The sequence below is a fragment of the Anguilla anguilla genome, chromosome 18 (genome assembly GCF_013347855.1).
Source record: "Anguilla anguilla isolate fAngAng1 chromosome 18, fAngAng1.pri, whole genome shotgun sequence".
NCBI lineage: Eukaryota > Metazoa > Chordata > Actinopteri > Anguilliformes > Anguillidae > Anguilla > Anguilla anguilla.
The window spans coordinates 28932659-28960369 of record NC_049218.1 but is presented as its reverse complement, the minus strand read 5'-3'; the positions used below and the strand labels follow the sequence as shown (position 1 = coordinate 28960369).

The window sequence follows — 27711 nt, the reverse complement described above, 5'->3', positions numbered from 1 at the left end:
GCCCTGGACTTCAGAGACTTCGAGCTCAAGCGGCACCAGCTGACCCGCTCCATCAGCGAGATCAAGCCCCCCCACCTCTTCCCCCAGACCCCCCAGGAGATCACGCACTGCCACGACGAGGACGACGACGAGGAGGAAGAGGAGTGAACCCCCCCCCACACCCCCCCCCCCCCCCCGCCAATGCCAATCGCTGTTTCTTCTTCTTCTGCGGTTTTCTGAAGGGATCTGTTACCGGTGGATCAGCTGTACAGAGTGAGCGATTGAGAGTGAGGCATTATTCAACAGTGTGTATAAAGGACAGACTTTCTATACGGAAATATTTTTTTATTTTACTGTCGGTGTGTGTCTGAGTTCTTGCGGTTCATGCATTATAAACCACCTCTGGTGGCCAAGACTCTCCTGCTACTCTCATTTTACTTTTTGTTTTTAAGTGACGTGTTCTTTGTTTTCTGATGTTCTTAGGGGGAAATGAATCGGGACAGCGATACGATTTTGGTTGTTTTGGTTCTGCGCTCCAGCCTTTGGATTTAAAATTAAACAATGAATATGAGGTTGAAGTTCAGACTGTCGGCTTTAATTACATTTACATCCATATTGGAGGATCCATGTAGGAAATAGATCCCTTTTTATATAGTTTTATTTATTTTAGGGGAGCAAAAGTAATTAGACAAATCAACATAATCTTAAAGTCATCAGATGACTGCCTGAAGTCTGTGACCCATAGCCATCAGCACACGCTGGGTATTTTCCCTGGTGATGCTCTGCCAGGCCTGTACTGCAGCCATCTCCTGTTCATGTATTTCTGGGGTGTTTTCCCTTCGGTCTTGTGGTCAGCGAGTGAAACGCATGTGAGACAGAATCTCTAGGCCTTTTGTTAGCTTTCTTATGCTTGGACTAATGATGCAAGGACACACAGCTGGCCTACAAACAGCTGAGCAGCCAATTGTCCGATTACTTTACTCCTCTAAAATAGGGGCACTAAAATGTAAAATGGGGTGTAATTCCTACAGGGATCACCAGATGTAGATGTAAAGCACTCATATGAAAGCTGGCAGTTTCTAATTCAGTGTGCTGAAATACTGAGCCAAAACAACAAAACGTTGTCACAGTCCCAGTACTTCTGCATGTAACTGTGTGTATACACACACACACACACACATAATTGTGGAAATTTAAAGACCAAACTCCAGTGGCTTGAACAGTTTAAGAGAAGGCTGTGTGCGTCCCTGCTATGCTGCGTTTTCTCACACACACACACACTCTCTCTCCCTGTCTCTCTCTCTCTCTCATACACACACACACACACACACACACACACACACACACACGCGTGCCGTGTGCTTCAGGTCTGGACTACAGGCTGGTTGAGTCTCATGGTGCTGTGCTGATGGGACTCTAACTGGGAATCATGCTCCAGTTTTCGCTGCTCCTGCAGTCTCTGTGTCTCCTCCTACACATTTATTATTGAGTGCAGCGAGGCCTGTGCAGACGTAGTGCAGCACCAGACTTCCTGCTCCTTCCTGTCAGACCACGGACGCCGTCGATAAGATCAACTGAGATCGGATTCTACATACAATTCGAACAGAAATATACGTAATGTTGTGATAAACCAAGCATTCTGTTGTTTTACATTGATATCACAGTGTAAAGAGAAGTTTCTCAAAAATCTATATATACCGTAGAAGCATTATGGGAAGACTATAATAATAATCAGAATTAAGAGAACTGACCACTCCCTTGTAGAAACGGTTTGTTTCAGCCATGCTAGATACGTCAGTGCTGACCTTTAAGTGCAGCTGCAGCAGCTGTGCTGCATTGGAAACGCAGTGTGCAGCAAGGCTGTGTGAATGCAGAACCCAGTGCAGAACCCAGTCTTACCTGCTGGTGGATGAGAGAGGACTGTAAGGCTGTAGCTGTTGCCTTAGTGGGCTGGTTGGTGGCTCGTGACTCGCGCTGAGTGAATGGAGGTTGACGTGGTGTGTGTGGGGAAGGGCTGTGTCTCTCCCAAAGCTGTGGACGGCGCTGACTGGGGTTCGTCTGTGAGGGGGGCGGCTTGTTCAGGTTCATCACACCTGAAGGCGTCAGTTACTCTCTTACTTCATAAATGCAGACAAATGGATCTGTTAACTTCACATGAAGGGACCGTAGAAATGAGGAGAAACGGGCTCGTTTGAGTCAGCTAGATACGGTGACCGTCGTTCTTAATGGCACCTTACACCGCAACCTCATTTTCCTCCAGTGTGTGTTTCTCTGCATTTGCCTGTGTGGGGTTGGGCGCTGTACAAACCTCACCCTCGTTATTTTTAAGTCAAAGGTAGTGCTAAACGTGCATTCGGGCGTTTTCTCTCTCCCACAAACAGGTGGGGTCAGCCTTGCGTATGAAGGCTATTCCTGACATCAGCGCAACTTTGAGAAAATTGAAGCCGCTTTAGAGTCATATTACCTGCTGTTATTTTTTCTTGCAAAAAAAAAAAAAAAAAAAAAAAAGTGGTGTGCCAACATCCAGAATGGTTTTATTTTTTAATTGTTCATTAATACTTTATTTGTTGTGCATGCTCTTTGCGCTTTGGGTTTCTTTTTTTAAAGTGCAAGTTGGTTTTTGTTAAGAATGAAAATTATGAAAATGTACATTTGCGAAAATTCAATTTTCATGTAAAATAAAGCTGTTACAGCTTCATGGGTTTCCTTTTCACTGTGTTTTGGTGTGTTTTTAGCCTGCGTGTTTTTAGGATGTGTGGCGTGTTTTTAGCCTGTGTGTTTTTGGCATGTGTGTTTTTAGGATGTGTGTTTTTAGGATGTGTGGCGTGTTTTCAGCGTGTGCAGCCATCCACAGGGAACACTCCTGACGTTCCAAAACAGAGCTCCAGTACTACTGTAGGTACCAGCTGGTACTGTCCTGAGTGATGATTGGTCAGTACTGACAGTCTTCAGTTCAACTGTGATTGGTCTTTACCTTACTGAGAAGGAAGAGGAACATGTAAATAATGGCCATATTTATATTTCCCGTTCAGTTAAGCCTTAATTGGACCTGTAGAGAATGCCTTTACTGATAATGTTCAGCAGTGAAATAAATGAAGATGAATATGCCAGGTAGTACTTATGGGCACAGCGTTTGAGAAGCAGGTTTTTGGAGAGGGAACGGTGTAAATTCCAGAGTAGATCATGGATACTCCACTTCGGGTGGTGTAGGAGTCTGCAGGTATGTACTCCAACCAGGCACTAAACCACCTGATTTCACTAATCAGCTGACTTCCCGAGCCAAGGAGGTAAAATGAGTGAAATCTGGTGGTGTAGCGAATGGCTTGAGAAAATACCCGCAGACAATGCAGCCCACAGGACCTGGAGTTGAGTAGGGCCTATGTAGATATGATGGCTGTTTGCCAGACTAACCAAATCCTAGCTTTGGTTACTTATGGTGAAAGCATAGATGCGTAGAATGTATGAAATAAGCACGAGAGAACATATTTTAATTGCTAAAGCTTTGATTATATTCCAACAATGCACTCATGTCCTCTTCAAACTAAGGCCCATTACTTATAGTAACCTAATAGCTATAGAAAGCAAGGCCAAATTGTTGGGTTCAGTTCATTTTCAAACCATTCAACTGCAATTTGCTGCTTGAAATAATAGTGTTCTGAAAACGATTAAAATCCATAAAATGGAGCCCATCAATTCTAGATATTAGATGCAGGACATTGCCTCCATGATTTTGACTAAATAAATTGTCTTTATTGGAAAAAACATTGCTTGTACCAGTCAGTTACATTGAACCTTCATTCTTTATTGTACCAACAACACTGATCAGTGTGCATATACACAAGTATATATCATTCAGGTTAATATTATATAATACTATATTATTGGTACAAAAACTGCATATAAATAAGGTCCTGTTTTCTGACAGCTACCTGTCTGCCCAGGTGAGATCTGTCAGGACCAACAACGTGAACTGGTTTGGCATTTCGGTCCAGTATTCCGGTTCGGCATTCTGGTCCAGCATTCTGGACACACGCACGCTTTTTCCGACGGGACAGCCCAGGATGAGGGGTGTGTACACGGCAGCCGAGAGGCTGTAGCAGCTCCTTATCTTAAATCTTCAGACTGTGAGAGACGTGGACAGATGGAGGTAGACAGACAGGGCTTCTCTCAGTGTGCTTCTGTGAGATCTTTCCTGTGAAAGTCCACACACTGTAGAGTCACAGGCATGGATGCAGTCCTTTTAGATGCATACGCCTTTTCTATTAACAAAACATTTTATTCGTTCTGGGCCATGGGAAATAAAGACACTGACTTTATACACAAAAAGGTGGTTATGGATGGGACCATAAATTTTCTAGAATTTCTGAACTTGAAATTCAATTGTGGTGCACGATCTGAGGATCCACCTGTACTTCGTGTCTTATAAAATCTGTATATAAGAAGACCACATGCGGATCAACAATGTCATACTCCGCTCGTTTGTGAAATTAACGAACTGAAGCCGTTGTTAGTTCTTGTCACTTTTTCCATTGACAAAGTGCATTTATGGAGTTTCAGAAGAAGAAGCCATTTCCACAGTGTTAGCTGGCTGTATGAATGAGGAAAAAACAAACAAAATCATGCACTGAACATTGCTAAATGAGCAGCAGACTGACCTCTGACCTTTTGTATATACCTCGTGACTAACGTGACAGACCTACGGACATGAACGTGTTCTCCCACCTCAGACTCAATTGCGCTCATACAAATGAGTATCAAAAAGGAAATATAGTGCTACATGCCAGAAAAAGTAAAAATAGTGATTTTAGGCTGCTTTGCCCTTAAAGACGACATATTTTAAAAATCAAGTTAGATCTGCAATCTGCTATATAATCATTTGAAATACAGTCATATAAAATAAATTATCAGTGTGGTCCACTAGAATAACAAAAAAAAAACTGATTTAAGATTTGTTGCACCGATATGTAGTAATACACATTTATAAATCTCCCCAACATGATCAGTTACACAGGACCGTAAGGAGATACCGTATATAAACACACATTGATAAAATAAATTAACAAAAACATTCTTGGTTCACGGTTGCCATGATGGCAGCATTTGGCACATTCTGATCTCGGCACTCTTTCCGCTAATTTTGTTTTTTTGGTGTTTTTTTTCCCCTCTCCCTCCCCACAGCGGTCACCTCGGTCACCTCTTGTTCCTCCCCCTAAACGAGAGCGGTCCAAACTCTTTGGTCTGGGGACGCGCGTGTGCGCGGTCCGTCCAGCGAGAGAGATGACACGCCCGTTTTACCGGGCTCCGAGCCGCGAGTGCTGCAGCGCGTTTGGCGTTTGCGGCGGCGATCCTGCCCCTCCCTCCTAGATCGCGCCCTCGCTGTGGGGCGCGCGGTTCGCCTTTCCGCGCCCCAGGCAGTTCAGCAGGTTGGCAGTCTCGCCCCGCGAGCCGTCGGGGATCTCCGTCAGCGTCAGCTCCAGTCTCGTGTACTCCCCGTCGCAGGACTGCGGCGTCTTGTCTAGCCGCGAGGCCATGAGTGCGTTCTGGTACTGCTGCCGAGTCACCTGAGAGAGGAAGAGGGGCGTCACGAAACCATCGGAGACTGTGCAGGCCAGGGGTGGGCCAGGAGGGCCAAATCCATTTCTCGATTTCATGCAAACTTCTGCTCATAATTATTTAAATAGCACAATCTTACGCGATTCTGGCTACGTTTAGTCATTTTAACTAAATCCTTTGATAAGCCCACAGCTGATAACTGTCCTTACACATGTTCTACTGTGGTCGAAGCCGTGTGTGAACCACGGCAGGTCTATAGAGCTAATTAATTAATCTGGTAATTGAATGCATAATTATCGGAAGCAAAACCCTGCATAGCTACATACCAAGCCTCTGGGAATTGCCTATCCATGGTATAAAGACGCTTACTTACTGAACAAAGAGTGTTTATTTCATTTCTCAATTTCCCACTAATGCCTGCAGTGTGTGTGTGTGTGTGTATATATATATCCGTTTCCGTTTAATTTATTTACAAGTAGGCTAGGATATGCGCATATAAACCTTTTATTTTGGTTTAGTGGTCCGGTGAGCATTATATGCTCATGGAAGCTCTCAGGTAAATAAAAGTTAAATAAACATGAGCTCATATAATCTGAATGCTGTATTTCTGTTTCTGTCGAATAAAAATGTCACCGTGACACCCTTCCCTTCTCTCACCTTGATGTAGAGCAGGTCGCTGGCGCACCTGACGGAGTAGTCGGGGACGTAGATCTGCAGGAAGGCGTTCAGCTGGTTGTTGCTGCTCCCCAGTGTGGGCGTGATGGCGTCCATCCGGTCGCCGCGGCTCAGGGAGTCCGAGTGGTTCAACCCGAACGACCGCGGCGGAGATTTATTCTCTGCCCGCCAACAAAATAGCACATAACACAACTTCACCGTCACGGCACCCATACATCATTTCATGTAACTCCTGCGAATAATCATTTACCAAATTAAAATATAGGCCTAATAAATAACTCGAGTAATATTTCCGAAGCAATTAATAAAATTCCAAGTTAAATGAGGAATGAGTTTGGTGATATTTGCCCAAAGTTTTTTTTTTTAATGCCTGTACAATTAATATGACAAAATGCGCAATACTGCAAAACAGGAATAACCACAGTGAACACATGAAAAATTGCAGACCGACTGTTGATCACACGGTGGCGCCAACAGCACATAGATAAACTTGTGTCCTGGTCTTCCACAGCAGTGAGAAGCTGTGCGACTATTAGCAATTGTAATCAGTCGCCCGAAACGAGGCCGAATCGTTTCTGAATAATGAAACTGAGGAGGATGAATGATAAAAGCAACGTGTCCAAAGAGAAAACTTCTTTTTAATTAAAGCGAGATTATGTTTTCCACTACTTAAAGAAAACGTTCAAAGGGTTCCCAAGGTCGGCATTAATGCAGCGATTTAGCTGGAATGTATATAATCCCAGTGTGGATATCTGCATAAAGCAGCGCGCCCCAGTACACCCCGCGCTGGTATGCGGACCCAGCGTGATTAGTGCAACCCCTTTAGGTGCCAGAGGGGCCAGAGCAGGACCGTGTCATTTGGTTCTTGTAAAATTCTAGAAGCCGTGGCTGCTAATACAACCGATGTGGGCGGGGCGAAGGTATTCATGTAACGTATGATATGGCACCGATCCACCCGGCAGCTAACTCCCGATCTTATTTACTATCGAGCTGGGCCTGCGGGAGGACTGGAGGTCGGGGTTTTCTCAAAGGAAGGGATTTTTTACAGCACTGTCGCAATCTACCGGCAGCCCCGAGTTTTCGGTCTGTAGAAAATGAAAAACTTATCGGCGGGCACGGTGAAATGCGTGCGATTAACTAATGTATGATGGCTTACTGTTGAGTGTTAGCACTGCTTTGCAGAAAAACTATTTGATAAGAAGGGCATAAATAAAAACAGTTATTTTATGAAAGGCAGCCCAGTTTAAGAGCAATGCTGCTGCAGTATGGAGTGCGGGAAAGTGGACGGACAGACAGACGGACAGACAGGCGGATGATTATACCTGGCGATCCCGCAAGCGACTCCGCCCTACTGACAGCAAACGTACGAGAAAGGGAGAGAGGAACTGGGAGCGGAGAAGAGGAGAGGATGGACAGATGGAGAGAGGGAGAGAATAAAAGGAGGACCTATCACCAAGAGGGAAACCACAAGCTTCCTTCTCATTAATAATGAGCAGTTCCACAGTTTAACTGCTCCACCCTGTTTCAGTAATCACATTTTAGTGACGACCATAAGTGATATGCAGTATAAGTGCTAACAGTGAACTACGTGTCACGCAGGATGAAATTTGAATATCTGAAGCTCCGCAGGCTGATTGGCCTCAGATAACTCCACTCTGGATCTGCCCTATAAGCATGCTGCCCAATATCAAAACTGCAAAAACAATCAAATAAATAAAATGGCTGCAGTAGGAATCAGGTGGGTCCAGAGAAAGGCGTAGCTGTGCCAGTCATATTATTATATTCACAGATGATATCACAGGAAATAAATGGCCTAATTTCTATAAACTCCAACATCCATAAATATTAAGTTCAACTGTTCAAAGTATGAAATGAAAAATTCATCATTTGAAATATATCTTGAATAAATTAAGAATAAATTAAATATATTTGAACTGTATTCACAAATAAAATGTTAATACGCAGTCTGTCATAAATTTCCTCTGCGATCAATAAAGTACAATCTAATCTTATTTACTTTGCTATTTCTTCATACGACAGATGGTGCATGGAATATAAATGCAATATACTGCAATATAATTGAATAAAATATAACAAAATATTGCAACACTTCAAAATATATGTACAAATATACAAATTTGCCACCCAGATACTACTATAGTATTTATTTACACATTGCGGTGAATTAATTTAATAATATGTTCTTAAAGGTCCCCATATTTATAAAGTATTCAGTACAGGCCTGCTCCTTCTCCATAACAGCTGGCCCACTTCAGAGGACATGCAGAATTGCCCTAAGGCCAACCCTCACTGACTAAACCCTGACCCTACAGAGAACAGCAGAGTAAACCCTACAAAAAGCAACAAACTAACTACTAAACCTACAGAGAGCAGCAGACAAAACCCTAAACCCTATAGAGAGCAGAAGACTAAACCCTACAGAAAGAAACTGACTAAACCCTAACCCTACAGAGAGCAGCAGACTGAACCCTAAACCCTACAGAGAGCAGCAGACTAAACCCTACAGAAAGAAACAGATTAACCCCTGACCTTACAGAGAGCAGTAGACTAACCCTGATCCTACAGAGAGCAGCAGACTAAACCCTACAGAAAGAAACAGATTAACCCCTGACCTTACAGAGAGCAGCAGACTAAACCCTGAACCTACAGAGAGCAGTAGACTAAACCAAGACCCTACAGAGAGCAGCAGACTAAACCCTGACTCTACGGCCAGCAGCAGGCTAAACCCTGACTCTACAGAGAGCAGCATACTAAACCCTGACCCTACAGACAGCAGCAGACTAAATCCTGACCCTACAGAGAGCAGCAGGCTAAACCCAACAGACTAAACCCTACAGAGAGCAGCAGGCTAAACCCTGACCCTACAGAGAGCAGCAGACTAAACCCTAACCCTACAGAGAGCAGCAGACTAAACCCTGACTCTACAGAGAGCACCAGACTAAACCCTACAGACTAAACCCTACAGAGAGCAGCAGACTAAACCCTACAGACTAAACCCTACAGAGAGCAGCAGACTAAACCCTATAGAGAGCAGCAGACTAAACCCTGACCCTACAGAGAGCAGCAGACGAAACCCGTAAGGGAGCAGCAGACTAAACCCTGACCCTACAGAGAGCAGCAGACTAAACCCTGAACCTACAGATAGCAGTAGACTAAACCAAGACCCTACAGAGAGCAGCAGACTAAACCCTGACTCTACGGCCAGCAGCAGGCTAAACCCTGACTCTACATAGAGCAGCATATTAAACCCTGACTCTACAGACAGCAGAAGACTAAATCCTGACCCTACAGAGAGCAGCAGGCTAAACCCTACAGACTAAACCCTACAGAGAGCAGCAGGCTAAACCCTGACCCTACAGAGAGCAGCAGACTAAACCCTAACCCTACAGAGAGCAGCAGACTAAACCCTGACTCTACAGAGAGCACCAGACTAAACCCTACAGACTAAACCCTACAGAGAGCAGCAGGCTAAACCCTGACCCTACAGAGAGCAGCAGACTAAACCCTAACCCTACAGAGAGCAGCAGACTAAACCCTGACTCTACAGAGAGCACCAGACTAAACCCTACAGACTAAACCCTACAGAGAGCAGCAGACTAAACCCTACAGACTAAACCCTACAGAGAGCAGCAGACTAAACCCTATAGAGAGCAGCAGACTAAACCCTGACCCTACAGAGAGCAGCAGACGAAACCCGTAAGGGAGCAGCAGACTATACCCTGACCCTACAGAGAGCAGCAGACTAAACCCTGAACCTACAGATAGCAGTAGACTAAACCAAGACCCTACAGAGAGCAGCAGACTAAACCCTGACTCTACGGCCAGCAGCAGGCTAAACCCTGACCCTACAGAGAGCAGCAGACTAAACCCTAACCCTACAGAGAGCAGCAGACTAAACCCTGACTCTACAGAGAGCACCAGACTAAACCCTACAGACTAAACCCTACAGAGAGCAGCAGGCTAAACCCTGACCCTACAGAGAGCAGCAGACTAAACCCTAACCCTACAGAGAGCAGCAGACTAAACCCTGACTCTACAGAGAGCACCAGACTAAACCCTACAGACTAAACCCTACAGAGAGCAGCAGACTAAACCCTACAGACTAAACCCTACAGAGAGCAGCAGACTAAACCCTATAGAGAGCAGCAGACTAAACCCTGACCCTACAGAGAGCAGCAGACGAAACCCGTAAGGGAGCAGCAGACTAAACCCTGACCCTACAGAGAGCAGCAGACTAAACCCTGAACCTACAGATAGCAGTAGACTAAACCAAGACCCTACAGAGAGCAGCAGACTAAACCCTGACTCTACGGCCAGCAGCAGGCTAAACCCTGACTCTACATAGAGCAGCATATTAAACCCTGACTCTACAGACAGCAGAAGACTAAATCCTGACCCTACAGAGAGCAGCAGGCTAAACCCTACAGACTAAACCCTACAGAGAGCAGCAGGCTAAACCCTGACCCTACAGAGAGCAGCAGACTAAACCCTAACCCTACAGAGAGCAGCAGACTAAACCCTGACTCTACAGAGAGCATCAGACTAAACCCTACAGACTAAACCCTACAGAGAGCAGCAGACTAAACCCTAACCCTACAGAGAGCATCAGACTAAACCCTACAGACTAAACCCTACAGAGAGCAGCAGACTAAACCCTATAGAGAGCAGCAGACTAAACCCTGACTCTACAGGGAGCAGCAGACTAAACCCTGACCCTACAGGGAGCAGCGGACTAAACCCTGACCCTACAGAGAGCAGCAGACTAAACCCTGACCCTACAGGGAGCAGCAGACTAAACCCTGACTCTACAGGGAGCAGCAGACTAAACCCTGACCCTACAGGGAGCAGCGGACTAAACCCTGACCCTACAGAGAGCAGCAGACTAAACCCTGACCCTACAGGGAGCAGCAGACTAAACCCTGACCCTACAGAGAGCAGCAGACTAAACCCTGACCCCACAGGGAGCAGCAGACTAAACTCCGACCCTACAGAGAGCAGCAGACTAAACCCTGACCCTACAGAGAGCAGCATACTAAACCCTGACTCTACAGAGAGCAGCAGACTAAACCCTGACCCTACAGAGAGCAGCAGTCTTACCCGGAGAGGCCATCAGAGCCATCATTCCATAATAGGAAAAAGGTCCAGCTTCATACTTCATCCCCTCCTTTCCTGCCTCCACCTCCACCTTCCCCTGTGCATGGAGGGATGAGAGAGAAGGGTCAGAGCGGGACCTAACTGGACCCCGCGGTCCTGGAGACGAGCCGGTGACCCAGCGTCAGGGACCGCAGGGGCGCTCTGTCCCCCCCTGCAGGTGAACCATAGCTCATCATTACATTACATTACATTACATTTATTTGGCAGACGCTTTTATCCAAAGCGACGTACAAAAAGTGCATTTCATGGTCATAGACAACTGCTAAACACAGGTTCAGTAAGGTACAATACTTATTTTGTACAGCTATTTCTAGCCAAGAACACAGTTTAGTTCACACAGTGAACACTATTCAGACCTAACCTCTGCAAAGCCAGCTAGGCAGAAGAATAAGCTACAGTATTAGGACAAATACAAATTACCAAAAAGTGCTGGGATGGGGCAACATGTAACAAGTGTCATGAAAAAGGGGGGGGGCGGGGGATTTAGAGTGAAATATGCAGCGTGGTGGTGGTTAGTCTAGGTATAGTCTGAAGAGATGAGTCTTCAGGCCACGGCGGAAGATGGGTAGTGAGGGGGAGGTTCGGAGAGGGACGGGGAGTTCGTTCCACCACTGGGGAGCTAGAGTGGAGAAGCTCTGTGATCCCTTTGGGCGGGTGGAAGGGGTTACAAGGCGCCCTGCTGCCGCAGAGCGGAGTGGTCGAGCAGGCACATAGAATCGAGTCATGTCCTGCAAGTAGATGGGGGCTGTCCTGGGGGCTGTCATTAGCGCTAAAATGGAGAGAACTCCGAACTCCGCCCACAGCCCCGGCCCCGCCCTCACCTGCAGCTGCAGAACTCCGCCCACAGGCCCGGCCCCGCCCTCACCTAGAGCAGCAGAACTCCGCCCACGGCCCGGCCCCGCCCTCACCTGCAGCAGCAGGATGAAGTAGTCCACCGGCCTATTGCGGTGGAAGAGGTAGTGTTCTGGAACCTTCTTGTTCTTGTCGTCGTACTTCAGCTCCTGGATGACATTGGGGTGCTTGAGGAGGCGCAGCAGGATCCTCTCTGACATGTGACAGGGGCCAAAGGGCTCCACTTCTGCAAGAGAGACCAGGCGTCACCCCAGAGTTCACCTAGCACCCCCTCCACAGCCAGGTCAGAGTTCAACTAGCACCTCCCCCCCCCCTCCACAGCCATGTCAGAGTTCACCTAGCACCTCCCCCCCCCTCCACAGCCATGTCAGAGTTCACCTAGCACCTCCCCCCCCCCTCCACAGCCATGTCAGAGTTCACCTAGCACCTCCCCCCCCCTCCACAGCCATGTCAGAATTCACCTAGCACCCCCCCCACAGCCAGGTCAGAGTTCAGCTAGCACCTCCCCCACAGCCAGGTCAGAGTTCAGCTAGCACCTCCCCCCCCCTCCACAGCCATGTCAGAGTTCACCTAGCACCCCCCCCACAGCCAGGTCAGAGTTCACCTAGCACCTCCCCCCCCCTCCACAGCCATGTCAGAGTTCACCTAGCACCTCCCCCCCCCTCCACAGCCATGTCAGAGTTCACCTAGCACCCCCCCCCCCTCCACAGCCATGTCAGAGTTCACCTAGCACCTCCCCCCCCTCCACAGCCATGTCAGAGTTCACCTAGCACCTCCCCCCCCTCCACAGCCATGTCAGAGTTCACCTAGCACCTCCCCCCCCCTCCACAGCCATGTCAGAGTTCACCTAGCACCTCCCCCCCCCCTCCACAGCCATGTCAGAGTTCACCTAGCACCTCCCCCCCCCTCCACAGCCAGGTCAGAGTTCACCTAGCACCCCCTCCACAGCCATGTCAGAGTTCACCTAGCACCTCCCCCCCCACCACAGCCATGTCAGAGTTCACCTAGCACCTCCCCCCCCCCTCCACAGCCAGGTCAGAGTTCACCTAGCACCCCCTCCACAGCCATGTCAGAGTTCACCTAGCACCTCCCCCCCCCTCCACAGCCATGTCAGAGTTCACCTAGCACCTCCCCCCCACCACAGCCATGTCAGAGTTCACCTAGCACCTCCCCCCCACCACAGCCATGTCAGAGTTCACCTAGCACCTCCCCCCCCTCCACAGCCAGGTCAGAGTTCACCTAGCACCCCCTCCACAGCCATGTCAGAGTTTATCATGTGGCACTTGCCTGTTGCTAGGAAACGCAGGGCAGCCAGCAGAAGCTGAGGTGATACTTTGACTTTCATCTCGCTGTCTGTGGGCTTGAAGGCTGAGAAGTCCTGCTTCCTCTCCCGATGGACAATCTTCTTCTTAGACTTGTTGTCAGCTGCAAGAATCAGAGAATGGAAATATTAGAGAACTGGAGATTCCTTATTTTTGAAGAATTAGGTTGGCTGTCTGAGTGAGTGAGTGAGTGAGTGTGTGTGTGTGTGAGTGAGTGAGTGAGTGAGTGAGTGAGTGAGTGAGTGAGTGAGTGAGTGAGTGTGTGTGTGTGTGTGTGAGTGAGTGAGTGACTGAGTGAGTATGTGAGTGAGTGAGTGAGTGAATGAGTGAGTGAGTGTGTGAGTGTGTGAATGAGTGAGTGAGTGTGTGTGAGTGAGTGAGTGCATGTGTGCGTACCACAGAAATGGCTCAGAAATTACATTTCAGTCCAATCAAGATAAAATCCTGATATCAGCAAGCTAGGGTATTTTCACTTAAATTCCATCCCAGTACATTGCTGTTAATCAATAAATCAATCAATCAAATTTATATAGCGTAATTCACCGCAATTGTCACAATATGCTTCACAGTCAACCCTGGCCTGAACCCCCACAGGAGCAAGCCTAAAGCAACAGTGGCAGGGAAAAACTCCCTGTGGTAGATGGGAAGGAACCTTGGAAGGAACCAGGCTCAAGAGGGAAACCCATCCTCCTCGCCTCAGGGTTACCCTTGATACAAACGGACTGAAGTATGTGCATGTACTGTGCAGAAAATGTGATTGTCGATGTAGGGCACCTACTGTACAAGTCGGTCTCATCCAGGATCTCGGACTTGATGATCTCCTCGATGATGTCCTCCAGGGTGACGATGCCCAGGACCTCGTAGAACGGGTCGCCCTCCCCCTCGTTGTTCACCCTCTGGACGATGGCCAGGTGGGATTTACCTGATAGCACACACAGGTGAGAGAAGCTGGTCAGCGGAAAAATTTCAGGATCCGCCCATGTCATTAACCTGTTCTCCTCAGGGTCAAAATGACCGTAGCCTGTTTTTAACAGCGGCGAAAACCCCAAAATTAAATTGTTTCAGCATGAAATTTGATAACCTTTCCTGGAGTGACCCTACTATTAGAAAACATTCAACTATGGCCTTTTTTTTTTTTTTTTTACATTTTTATAAATGTGGTACAATGGCAGGGTACTAAGATTGTCCTATGAGGCTTTTTTAACCCAGTAGTTATGAAATTAGAAGTCATAATCAAAGTGCCACACATAAATAGCAAAAAATGATGTTTTGTAGTAAAAATGAATGGTGTAGACTGAAGTAATATAGCCTCAGTGAAGTACAAAATCAGTTATTCACCAATTATAAAAATAGTGATTTAGGTTTTGAAATGCAATAAAGAGGCTTTATCACAGGGCGTCCGGCGGGGGGGGGGGGGGGGGGGGGGGGGGGGGAGGGGGGGGTTGTCTTTGCATGCCGCACCATTGTTAGCAGGAATGTGGATTCGCTGGGTTTGTGCCTTTGTTTCCCATCCTCCCCTATTCCCTGATAGCGCATGTTTACAAACAGAATTCCTAGAATAACAAGAATCTCTGCACTAGCTGGAAACCAACGGGGAAGATCTTCTTTCCCAACCAACAGATTGCACCAACACAGTTGTAGAAAGTCTCACGTAGTTTTAGCAAAACACCCATCAATTTAATTGTTCCAGGTCTGGAATGCTTCCAGGAGAAATGCTTCATGGTTAACCACTGGTGTCAGCCTTTGACACTCAGTTTAGAGAGTGGATATCTTGATGAGGACAAGAAAGAAAGTAAACAAACAAGGGGTTTATGGGATGGGGAGGCAAACAGTGCTTCGTCACTTTCTCTCAACGCAGCGCCAAAATCAGTCCGATCAGCCTGTCAGCCAAAATTCTGCACACCTTCCTTTACCATTCTCAACTTGTGATCATTTAAAAGCATTTTCCCAATGTGAGGACTAATATTAGACCTGAAATTAAGTGCTTAGTCCAGTTGGGTGACTTTACTGGCTAGAAAACTTTGGTCTATGTCGATGGGTGGTGGGGTTTGATTGACACATTGTGCATGTCTGGCTCAAACAGAAACTCACCTCAGTTTAATAAAGGCGTGGAATTAAATGCACTTTAATTGAATTTGAAGGTGATTAGATAAAAGGAAAATCATTTATTTAATTTGACAGTGATGATTGCACCATTTTTATTTCATTTGGTGATGAATTTATGCCATCATGGGTGGCCTGGTGGTGCAGGGGATATCACTGTCATCTCACAGCAAGAAAGCCCTTTCTGTGTGGAGTTTGCATGCTCTGTTTGCATGTTCTCCTTGTGTCCGCGTGGGCTTCCTACCACAGCCCAACGACATGCAGGTCAGACAAACTGGAGACTCTAAATTGCCCACAGGTATGATTGAGTGAGTGAATGGTAAGTGGTAAGTAAGTGGGTTAGATAATGGATGAATGCATTTATCATTATTTAAATCAACTGCATTTTATTTGAGTTGTCTTTACTTCCCTTGTACATATGACAGTAATGTGCAGCAGTTTTCCATAGTGAATGACAACAGGATGCCCTTTATTGTCTGTCTAACCGCAATTCTCTGTAATGTTTTAACAGTGGATAACTTAAGCAAAGATACCTATGGGTATTTAATCATATAATTTTTACTGAACCAACTGATATGAAATTCCTGTATAGAATTAAACAGTGTTTTTGGTTATTTGTGGCTAAGACACGAGGAGTACAGCTCACCTAACCATAACCCACCTGCCTGGTCCCTTTAAAGGCAGAAAGGCCATTTTGAAAGGCAGGTGGAGGTAAAACATCATTCAACTGTTCCAAGCCAAGGTTCTCACTCCCTCTGTGACCCATCACACATCACCCACGCGTCCACTTGGCCCAGGGAACACGGCTGCGTGCCGAAACTCGGTCAAAGGTACCCCCTTTGTGAGAGTGTCAACTGGGACAGGTAAGGAAACGAGCCTCTTTGTATCTGTAATTGATTTAAGGGGAAAGTATTTGAGCAGTTCACCTTTTACACCGTTTTTTTTTCTGGAACAGGAATTTCATCATTGAAAAGAAACCGAATCACATGACCCTGTGTAAGATACGTGAAAAGCACAGTTCAGAGGAAAGCTTTGGAGCAAGACTTTTTGTCAAAAGACAAAAGGCCTGAGCTGTACTAACTCTGAAGGTTAAATGCCAGTTCTCTCATCACATGGATACTATCTGTGCCAGGCATATCCTTTCAGGGGCCCAAGCAGGATTTGACCCCCCCCCCCCCCATTAAAGTGTAATAAGATATATACTTTATATATATATAAACATTCAGGCAAGAGAGAGAGTGCACTGGTCTCATTCAGGGTCATTTCATTTTGTGCAGCAGTGACCAATGATCAAAACACACAAAACACATTTTGGTCAGGAACAACATGAAAATGACACATTATTATGAATTTTGAATCCAGATCCAGAAAGATGCTTAGATGGTGAGGAAAAAATTAGGGTGAGCTTGGGATCGCCTAAAAAAAAAGGTAGAATGTTTTCAGTAATAAAAATATTATTGTCTGTTCTCTGCGTGGAGTACACTTATTGCATTTTTGTCAGATATTTGCATAATGTATAAGACATTTATTAAAGGGGCAATTCACCCAAAAATAATATAAAGCTATATTTCCACTTACCCAGAGTGCCATCTATGCATCCACACAAATTTGTTGAGATTTGGCAAGTTCTCAAAACATCCGCTGCAGCTCACTTGATACAACAGAGCTCAAGGGTGCCAAAGTTTGTGGTACTCAAAGCGCCAAATATTTACATTCTAAAAACTCAAAAGCAACATCTCTTTCCAAATATAATGTCCCAGTTACTCACAAACATCCACAAACCCTGTTGTGCATCGTGGTTTCATCGAAAACTTCTTTCGACCAAAGTATGCGAAACTGTGTATGTCTGTGCAAAGACTCAGCTGAAGCACCACCGGATTCTGGGTCGCAGTGACAACACTGGTGTTTTAACGATGTTGACACTGTGCCCCAGAGTGCTGGCGAGCTTTAGCTGAGGCGCCATTGATGCCCGGTGCATCAGGGTGAGCTGCAGCAGATATCTGGAAAACTCGTCAAATCTCAGTGAAACTATCTGGGTGGACAGTTATTACAAGTAAGTGGAAATAAAGCTTTATTTTATTTTTGGGTGAACTAAATATTTTATACGTACAATGACTCAAATATTTACTAAACATGTAAAATATTTGTAAATTTACATAATACAATGTTAATTATTTACATAAATGTACAAATCTTACTTAATGTTTCATAAATGTAGATACATTTTTGTACATTCAAGAAATAAGACATTTTGGAAATAAAATAAATATTTGCATAAATGTATGAACGCTAGATATCTTTTTCTTAAACATTCACTAAATGTTTGAAACATTTAATAAAAAAATGAAATTTTGCTACATTTTTCGTACACCACTTTCAGACATTTCCTAACTGTATACAACACAAAAATTTAAATATTTAGCTATTTATATGGGAAAAGTTCATAGCAAAATAATTGCATGATATGATGTGATAATTGCATTCAACACCCCGTACTCTCATAAGAATAGATGTCAATAGATGTCACCTCTTACTGCACTACTCTGCAGTACAGCGTCAGTTCATTTAGTATAACTGAGGGATCATGCAGCAAAACACACAAAGAAAACTATGTTGTTCTGCTTGAGTTCCTTAACTGCATCACCACCATGAAGCCCTACTTCTGTAGCTGTCTGCAGCTGTTTGAATCACTTTAAACTCGAACACTGCTTCTCATTGTGAAAAACACGGGAGGGCACATACAGCACAGTGAAACCACGCCCTGCAGTCACCCCCAAACACACGTATCATCAATGTTTAGACTCCCCTTCTCTGCCTCTCAGATAATTCACTATTTTAAGTACAGTAGTACTTTACATAGTCCATGTCCTTGAAAACTACACCTGCTTGCTAAGAACGATAAATTTAGATGTCGTGCCAAATATGAAGTCCTCTTCACACTGTTTAGTGCATTCTCTGAGACACAGAGAAATCCTACCCAGTCTACTGTGGGTCAAGGCCTCTCGTCCATTCACAAAAAGAGCCGTATTAGCTAGCCTGAAAACAAGTGCAAGTCAGCAATCTCCAAACTCAGCAGCCAGCAAACGTTAACCAGCTGGAATACTAGCCCCAGATTTACAGTGAAAACGCACAAGGCAACAGACCATGCAGGCACAGGGGCAGCTCAGACGCCTGGCTGCAGGCTAACACGGATAGCATGTCCTCAGTATAAATGTTCACATTTGCATGAATGCTCTCCATTCAGATAATTCAGATTCAGTCCTCTATGCTGAAACATGCAAGAGCAAATCACATTAAAACTAGCACTATCCAGGGGATAAGGCCTATCATAACAGCATCAGAACATCTGAACATCTGAAGAAATTAGCCTACAAGCTTGAGGTAGGCTAACCGGCAGCTGTTGTTCATATTTCATTATAAGAACTAATCAACAGGTCCACTACATTCAATTCTTGTTCAACTTTTTAAAGTGTAATAATTTAGATCTTTTTTTTTTCAGTTTGCGAACAGAAAAAAATACCCCACATAGGATGCTTGTTTTCTATTTTATAAACTCAACAGTAACGTGTACACATGAAAGCTGTCTGCTTGACTGGTCTGGGTCCGGTTCACTACATCCTTGGCATCCGTGTGAGACTGCAACTGCGCTACACAAATCCTGCATTCTGGCCACTTGGATGAAAGCTGTGCTTTCCTGAGCCAAAGGGCTTAAGAGAGCGGGGCGGAGCTTAGGCCACTTGAAGGGTTTCAACTCTTGGCCTCGTGAAATGGTGGCAACGGAAGGAGCGAGGTGGCGAAGGAGGATCACAAGAGCAAATTAAACAGAATCTTAACACTGGGATTTAGAAAGGAGCTCTACAAACGCTTAATCGGGGTGTTGCACAACCCCAGCAACTATGGCAGGACTTCTTAGGGGCATCACATTAATACGACTGCACTGGGCCAAGAATGCAAACTTCTGAAACTTTTAAAACCCTAAAAGATTACACATTAATATCTTGGGAGGTCTGTTGGGTGCCAAATATGTAGGCCAAGCATCTAATAATGATAATAATAATAATAATAATAATAATAATCATCATCATCATCATCGTTGACATGCAGTGGACATGGCTTCTGACAGAAATGCTTATGAATCCAAAATGGTTTAACATAAAATTCCATAACTTGGTAATCACACTGACAGCCACATCAAGACTCCAGACAGAGTGTGCTATCAGACAGTTAGTACTTTCTGCTGTCTCCTTCCCACCTTAAAGCAGTATCTATGCATGACCGATGCAAAAGGAGCGCTGCCATGCTTTTAGCAGAATGTGCTGCTAATGGGATTGCTATAAAGACACGAGGGGAGCAAACAGATCATTAAAAGTGACAATCCTACGCTACAAACACCATGGCAGGGAACAGCATTTCTCTTCCTACTCGAGTGCTACATACCTACTGGATGGTTCCAAAAAGTTTCTGTCATATCCAACCTGCAGTACCCTAAGTCTTCAGACTGCATGTGACATGAACAGCGTTTCAAGCCACAATTACCGTTAATCTGTTATCTCTCTGTGGTCCAATACATCGCCAGTGTGAGTCGTTGGGAGAGCAAGTTATCCTTTTTTCTTTACTTAATTTCCTTATCAGTTGGTTGTGCCTGGTTTGGATGTGCATGTGACCACCATTTGCAGAGGAGATAACATGACATAAGACATAACTCGTTAACCCCATTTACAAGGCAGCCTTTACCAGGAAAGCGTCGGTAAGGATAGCCTGCCAGTTAGCATTGTTTAGTCTGCCAGTTAGTATTGTTTAGCCTGTCAGTTAGCATTGTTTAGCCTGTCAGTTAGCATTGTTTAGCTTGCCAGTTAGCATTGTTTAGCTTGCCAGTTAGCATTGTTTAGCCTGCCAGTTAGCATTGTTTAGCCTGTCGGTTAGCATTGTTTAGCCTGCCAGTTAGCATTGTTTAGCCTGCCAGTTAGCATTATTTCGCCTGCCAGTTAGCATTGCTTAGCCTGCCAGTTAACACTGTTTACGTCAGTTGTACCATATTCATTGGAAAAACATGTGTGCTAAGGTCACACTTGTGAGAACCAAATGTTCTGTTCAGCAGCAAGCTCACAGAAGGTGCTGGCAATCCAGAGATAAAGTAGCTTAGCAAATAACCCCCCCTCCTTATATTCACACCCCTGGGGTAAATCACTCTTATGTTAAAATATCCTATCTTATGTCTTCTTTTTCAATCACATAGAAGAACATATTGCAAGCTGTTTATTTCATGTGTTCATCCCATTGAGATACATGCATGGAGAAGAAAGAATAAAAAATGACACTACTGCTGGGTTTGGTCACACTCCCATTTAAGTAAGGACCAGTCCATTATAGACTTATAGTCAGCTCTTAATAGTTTTATTCACCGATTAGATTTTGTATTTATAAAGAACTGTTTCTAAAATGGACGGATTTTTTTACTCTTCAAGCATTGTACTTCTTTTTCCACAGTGAAGCACTTTAAGCTGCTTATTTCCATCTCATAAATTTTCTCTATTTATTAATTGCATACAATTATACACTTAACAGGCAATAGCCTAGATTGCTAGTTTTAATTTTCCTATTTTCTATGCGAACTTCCCTTTTCAACACGTCATGCAAAGCCATTACTAAAGCGTTTGTGATGCAGTAAAATCCCCCTCAGTGTGAGAGTTTGTGATGCAGTAAAATCCCCCTCAGTGTGAGCATTTGTGATGCAGTAAAATCCCCCTCAGTGTGAGCATTTGTGATGCAGTAAAATCCCTGTTAGTGTGAGCGTTTGTGATGCAGTAAAATCCCTGTTAGTGTGAGCGTTTGTGATGCAGTAAAATCCCTGTTAGTGTGAGCGTTTGTGATGCAGTAAAATCCCTGTTAGTGTGAGCATTTGTGATGCATTAAAATCCCCCTCAGTGTGAGCGTTTGTGATGCAGTAAAATCCCCCTCAGTGTGAGCGTTTGTTGTTACTCTGGGCAGTGAGTCCAAGCAGCTGCCATTTTCAGCTGAAGACATAACAGAGGAGAGCTGGGGAAACAGCACCGCGCATCAGGGCAGCCAGTCTGACTGATACACAGCCAGTCCGTCACAACAAAACGCTGGAGGTCGGCACAACACAGGTTTCTTCCATAAACCGCTGTTCAACCTAAAAATAAACACAGCCTGAGAATAACATCTCACACTCATATTTCTTTTCAGCAGCACTAGCTATAAAAATCATTTCAAAATGGTGAAACTGCTAATTACAGTACTGGGCAACTCCCTTGTTATTTCCCTCTGAGCTTAATAGACTCTAACAGAGTTCAGAGAGACTCAAAGGTGTGCTCACATGCACTTTATCCACCACAGGATTCAAACCTGCAGTAGCACCTGCAGTACACTGTTACACATATATCTTATGCTGGTGTGAGGACACTACCAGTCCAAACCAGAGTGTATTTCTGCTCAAGCACACACCGACATCAATTCCAGGTTAAATACGGGTTCCCTTTCCCTAAATCGACCTCTAGAAATCAATGTAAAAATTACAAGTAGAAAGTAAGACTTTATATGAGCTCCTTTCCCAACTAGAACCATTTGAAAGCAAGCTTACAAAACAACAGATTGGCAATGCCAGAGGATGTTGTGGTAAACATAACATCTCAACATCATAAAAATACTCCTTTTACACGGCCTGATTTTCATATTACTGTATTTTTATCTTCCAGAGTAACTGTTGCAGACAGGCCAGATTAAAAATGTGAAGCTGAAATGGGGAGCGATGTTTCGGAACAGGTCCCAGATGGCACCAGAGGACGAATGCTTCTAGTGTCTTTTGATCACTTAAAGCCTAATCCTCATGGGAAATTAGGAAGGATGCATACATATTTAATGTGAGGTGGGAAACGGAGGCAGAATGTAATTTAGGCAGGGTTTGAATAATTTTATTCACACTTATCAATTGTCCATTTCCTGTTGTAACAGAGTTTGACCAGTGTAGGCCATTTACAAAGCAAAGTTTTGATGGGGAGTTCATATTACATCATTCTGAACAGCGTGGGTGAAATTAAGACTATATTATACACAAAATGAATTATATATATAATATAACAAGTCCATTATGAGGATATAAAAATAATTTTCTGAAACTGAATTTTTATTTAAAAAATTATTAGTTATTATTAGGTTATTCATAAAATAGGTTTGTTTTGTTCAGGACAGGAAAGGTTTATGTTGTAAATGGTAAATTTCCAAAAAAAAAATAAATAAAAAATATGGTGCTTTCTGATTTCAAAACAGAACTTAAAGTTCACATAATTTTCTGGTGAGACCTACACACACATACTTGCGAAAGACTTCAGAGCAAGTTCCATTCTGAGCCTTAGCCTATCCTTAGCCTACATGGCATCAATTCAGATCAAACAACCATGTTTCACACATTGTTCCCCAATGACCATTGCATGCGATTCTGTTTCTACACATTATGACCCCTGTCCTAAGTTGGTTTACATTTTTCATTTGTTGCATGTGTTTCGTTCTTCCGGTTCATCACCTGATTGGTCATTAGCATAACAAATAACTCTGTTTGAAAAAGGCGCTGTTTTCCACTAACCAGTGGAGATTAGCTCTTCAAACTCGTGCTTGGTGTGTTGTGGACAGAAATTGCTTGGCTTGACCTTGGATATTTGACTTTTTTATTATAATTCCGATCCTCATCAAGCCCTTCTAGTTTGTTTGCTGATTTGATCTTGTGTGTGACCACTGACTCGTTCCCTTCAACTCTGATTCTTGCCCTCTGCTCACCGTATAGTGCTCCGGTTAGTTAGTGTGTTCCCAGCCGGACTACAAATCCTTCCGTCGAGACACAACTTTTGTTATTTTGCTTTGTTATTTTTACTACTCTGGGTGGAGATTTAACTCTCTGTTGGGGATATGCTATTGGGACTTTTGGTTTCAGACGGACTAATTGTCCGAAGTTCAGCATTCAAAGCCGCCCCATGCCCAGTACCGTTCGAACACTAGCCAGTTTTCAGTTAGATTTGGATTGGCAGATAGGGACTGGAGTTGCTGGTCGGACACTAGCCAGTTTTCAGTTAGATTTGGATTGGCAGATAGGGACTGGAGTTGCTGGTCGGTTTGCAGTACGTTTCCCCACCCATTCCCCACTCATTTCCCTTATCATTCATCCTGTTACGGTCTGACCCTAGACCAGGTCATAATACACTGAATGTACTTTTCATTTAAAGGAACCTTTTGTGCTGAAACATTCACGTCTTCAGTGTCAGCCTCCACAGGCTAGTACACCCAGGCACAAAGGCCCTAGTGCAACTGTGAAAGACAGCGCTTGTGAGAGACGGAGATGAAACAAGAAGGAAAAAAAAGAAAATGGCTTTTAAATGGCTGAATCTATTGTCTGATTCCACCACATTCCTTCCCACTCTTACCTGGGGTACGAGGCTCACAACAGACCCAGCTTAAATCACTAAATACGGGGGGGGGGGGGGGCGGCTAGCTCACCCCCAGCTCACCCCCAGCCCCACGGGCTGAGGGCCCCGGGGCCAGAGTTCTGACACCTACGCTGAGAGGAAGGGAGAGAGATTAAAGAGCATTTCACTTCCTCAAACGAAGGGTCACGACCCCGGCCCACTGTCCAATGAATTCACGAGGTGCAAGATCACAGCCGGGTGAATACAAGCAAACAGGCACTCTGATTGGCTAGCATGACCGCACAAGTCTCTGTCCTTCAGTGGAGATTGGATGCACGCCCCCCAAGTCCCAAATAAGGTAAAAAAGTAAACACCATAGCACCATAACAATGTGAGGTCAATACTTTGAACACCTACTTACCGAAGCTTTTGAGGATGCAGAGTGATTATTCAACACAAGGCACATGAATAGCTAAAAGCAGCTCATGCCGACTGAAGACCAGTCATAGCCTGATTAACCCAATTCAAGCACGAAACCGTCCAGACCCACGGCACAACTTGGAAAACTATAGGCTATTTCTTGGTTGATTTTACGCACTCATATATGGCAGTTGGTTGAAAATAGACACTTCACGCTATAATCATGATGACGGCAATGACTGTGCTGTGAGGTTTAGGTAACAAACAACAAGGCTGAATCTTTTTGACGTAATTTACATGTTGAAACTATACGCTCAGATCGCCTAGTTTCATTCACGGTGGCCAAGCGGAATCGATAACGTTTCAGAAAATATATAATGTTAAAAGATTTAATTCAATCTTCTACTGGGACTTTTGCCGTTTATTGAGGGTGTGAAAGAAAATTTCGGTGCCGCTGACTGTAATCGATTGTTTTTCACATTTACCGTTCGATTGAGCAAGTACCATTAAAAGTACATTTTTATGGGTTAGTACTGTCAGATTGTGCTAGCTACTTTACATGAACCTTGTACGGTGATCAATAAAGGCTAACAGCACACTACCACTTACTTCTTGTCACTTGTACCACCATTGTAATGAACTAAAAAAAAGGCTACAAACTACCTTTTCTATGAGAAATGTGTTGTCGAGCTCACGTGCATGCACTGCTGGCGACATTCTAAAGCTCCGTTTTGCCCTCTGTACTATATAGCTAGCTAGTTATGGCATGTCCTCACCTCTGTAACATTAGTTGTTGTCCTCCGTGTGTCCATACATCTGTATCGGTGGTTGTAGCTGTGTGTCCTTAGCTCCTACTCATGCGTGCAGGATAGCATCCATACGCTTTAACTAGTTTAACTAAAGTAGGCGATCCGTACGCGCTAACCAGGTTAGCTAAAGTAGGCGAAACGTGAACATGTTAGGGTTAGCTAAAGTAACGTTAGGCGATAAAGCTGTGCTTAAAAATGTTGTGTTGTACCACCTGCGCATGCGTCCTACTAAACGAAGCTCCACCTGCGCATGCGTCCCACCAAACCTCCCTCACAGTTTGTCTGTGAGTGAGTGAGTGAGTGAGTGAGTGACTACAATTTGCCACGCATAGCCCATGGCACGCAGGAAAAACCTCGATCTATTTAATAATTTCCAATCATTTCCCAAACATATTGGAAATGAATGAGTAAAGCAAACACAATCACAAACATGTGGTAACAAGCTTCTCCAAAAATATCAGCCAGGTGCTTCCATTTCAGACTTGGAACAATTAGAGGGCTTTTTATAAACTGTGCATAACATGTCAGTTTGCAATGTCTAGAACCATGATGCAGTTCACCTTGCCGTAATTTTTCATATTTTCTTATTTTCTCAATGAGCAGAATCTCGTCTGTGAGCAAGCTCAGTAGCTTGGAAATCCATCCCATCGCTGGGAAATCCAAGTTGGAAACAATCGAGGAAGATGTGCTTGCACAGGCTGCAGAACAGGTAGCAGCCCACCCCTTTTCACTCTGTAGCCAACCAGCAAAGCTACGCGACCATTCACACCACAGAATAGCACCAACACCCCCCACTCACCTACTGTAGGAGGAAGGAAGGTGTCAGATCAGCCAGAGGGGGCAGCTTTGTGCAGGATTCTCTGCCTGCTAAAACCTACCCCTGGTAATGCATAGACCAGTTATGGGTCACGATCCTCACTACAGGCCACAGAAGTCACAGGTAAACCCAGGACTCAATTCTGGGCCACGGTACACAAGATGAATGAGAACCTGCTGGATTAGACACTTTTTTAAAGTTTTTTTTTTTTAATTAAACATTTTTATTTGAGAAAAAAGGTGCATAACAGACAGCAAGAATGTAAAACACACAAAATACTCTATGTACCCCATCCTTTCCTTATACCTGTACATGTACACGCAGACACCAACAAGCACAGACACACACACAGGTCCATGCGCAAGCAGGTCATGCATAACAAACACATGCACATCCACTCACCAACAAACATACACATAAATAAACAAACAAACATACAAACAAACGAACAAACACACAAATAAAACGCAAACAGTCATTACTATTTCACTGGTTAGAACTTAATTAGGCAACAAGGAAAACATCAGAATCAGAGAATCAGAGAGAGAACATCTGAGGAACACTTTCAGCTTAAACATGAAAGAGGAAAAATCAAAAAAAGCCAAGCAAATTAAATCAAACTTTCCCAGGGTTCTGTGCGGCAGCAAATTACTTTTTGCTTTCTCTCGCGCCCTCTCTCTCTCTGTCTCTCTCTCTCGCTCGCTCTCTGAGCTCAACAAACTCAACAGGAACGTTCAAATTAATTAACAGTGACTTAAAAGAGAAAGTCTTTGAACATGTGCCGTGAGTCTTTGACTATGTGCTGCGAGTAGGGGGGAGACTGACTATGCGCTGTGTAAGGGGGGGGGGGGGGGTGTGTGTGAGGAATATGAATATTTGGCCCCCTCTAATCACATTACTGCAGCTCATTTCTGATGGCAGGCTGCCATTTGGAGCCCAGCCGAGAACACTGTACACACACTGTACCATAGTCACTGCCAGGCTAGCAACCAGCAAGCGCAAGAACAACCTTTTACTAAATTACAGCTCTCATTCCAAACTGGCACACTGTACCACAGTCACTGCCAGGCTAGCAACCAGCAAGCGCAAGAATAACCTTTTACTAAACTACAGCTCTAGTTACAAACTGACACATTTCATCCAAGTGAAAGACCTGTTCAATATGCACTGTTTATATAGAATAATTACAGAGCACAGGGAATGTATGTGATTTTGCATTTATCTGACGTGGTTTAATTGGAGTAATTCCCCAATTGCGCTGATGCAAAAGAAATAGAGGCCTATTTATTTGGTTTGAAATACAGCAGAATATTAGAGGAGATGCGACACTCTGAAAAAAGATCAACTTTATTAGGCTAAAAGCGGCCCTCTCAGTGACCTTCTCAGTGACCTTCACCAGACTAAAGCAGACAGAAGAGGGGCAAGAATATGAAGAACATGGGACAACAGACCAGACAGGTCTGGTTGGACAACATCCCCAAGGAACCAGGGGGCGAACAAGTAGTGTAGTATCCTGGTTAGGGACCTGGGCATGTAAATAAAGAGTTATGGGTCTGAATCCCCAACAGGGATGCAGTTGCTATGCCCTTCAG

The 27711-nt window shown here is 44.6% G+C and overlaps 2 protein-coding genes and 1 long non-coding RNA gene across 11 annotated transcripts in view; 2 read left to right on the top strand and 1 right to left on the bottom strand.

Annotated features, from left to right (window-relative positions):
* Positions 1 to 1257, top strand: part of nt5c2a (5'-nucleotidase, cytosolic IIa) — a 35888-nt gene extending 34631 nt beyond the window's left edge. For all 5 annotated transcript variants that reach the window (XM_035401128.1, XM_035401129.1, XM_035401127.1 and 2 more), the window contains one exon: positions 1 to 1257. This exon is cut by the window's left edge and continues 78 nt beyond it. In XM_035401128.1, the coding sequence (XP_035257019.1) occupies positions 1 to 147 (147 nt within the window). In that variant the 3' untranslated portion in view covers positions 148 to 1257.
* Positions 1258 to 3760: 2503 nt separating this feature from the next.
* cnnm2a (cyclin and CBS domain divalent metal cation transport mediator 2a) overlaps positions 3761 to 27711 on the bottom strand; it is a 28380-nt gene continuing 4429 nt past the window's right edge. The window contains exons 2-8 of one of the 5 annotated variants that reach the window (XM_035401213.1): positions 14335 to 14478; positions 13522 to 13659; positions 12291 to 12460; positions 11326 to 11419; positions 7530 to 7592; positions 6190 to 6368; positions 3761 to 5540 (exon numbers count right to left, since the gene is read on the bottom strand). In XM_035401213.1, coding sequence (XP_035257104.1) covers positions 5340 to 5540; positions 6190 to 6368; positions 7530 to 7592; positions 11326 to 11419; positions 12291 to 12460; positions 13522 to 13659; positions 14335 to 14478 — 989 coding nt within the window. In that variant the 3' untranslated portion in view covers positions 3761 to 5339. Of the gene's footprint in view, positions 5541 to 6189; positions 6369 to 7529; positions 7593 to 11325; positions 11420 to 12290; positions 12461 to 13521; positions 13660 to 14334; positions 14479 to 16305; positions 16547 to 27711 lie in introns of those variants that run through there. The other 4 variants (XM_035401215.1, XM_035401214.1, XR_004763424.1 and 1 more) reach the window with 4 other exon arrangements.
* LOC118218513 lies at positions 20198 to 21840 on the top strand. Its single transcript, XR_004763426.1, has 2 exons — positions 20198 to 21008; positions 21648 to 21840. It is a non-coding gene; the product is annotated as an uncharacterized LOC118218513 (long non-coding RNA).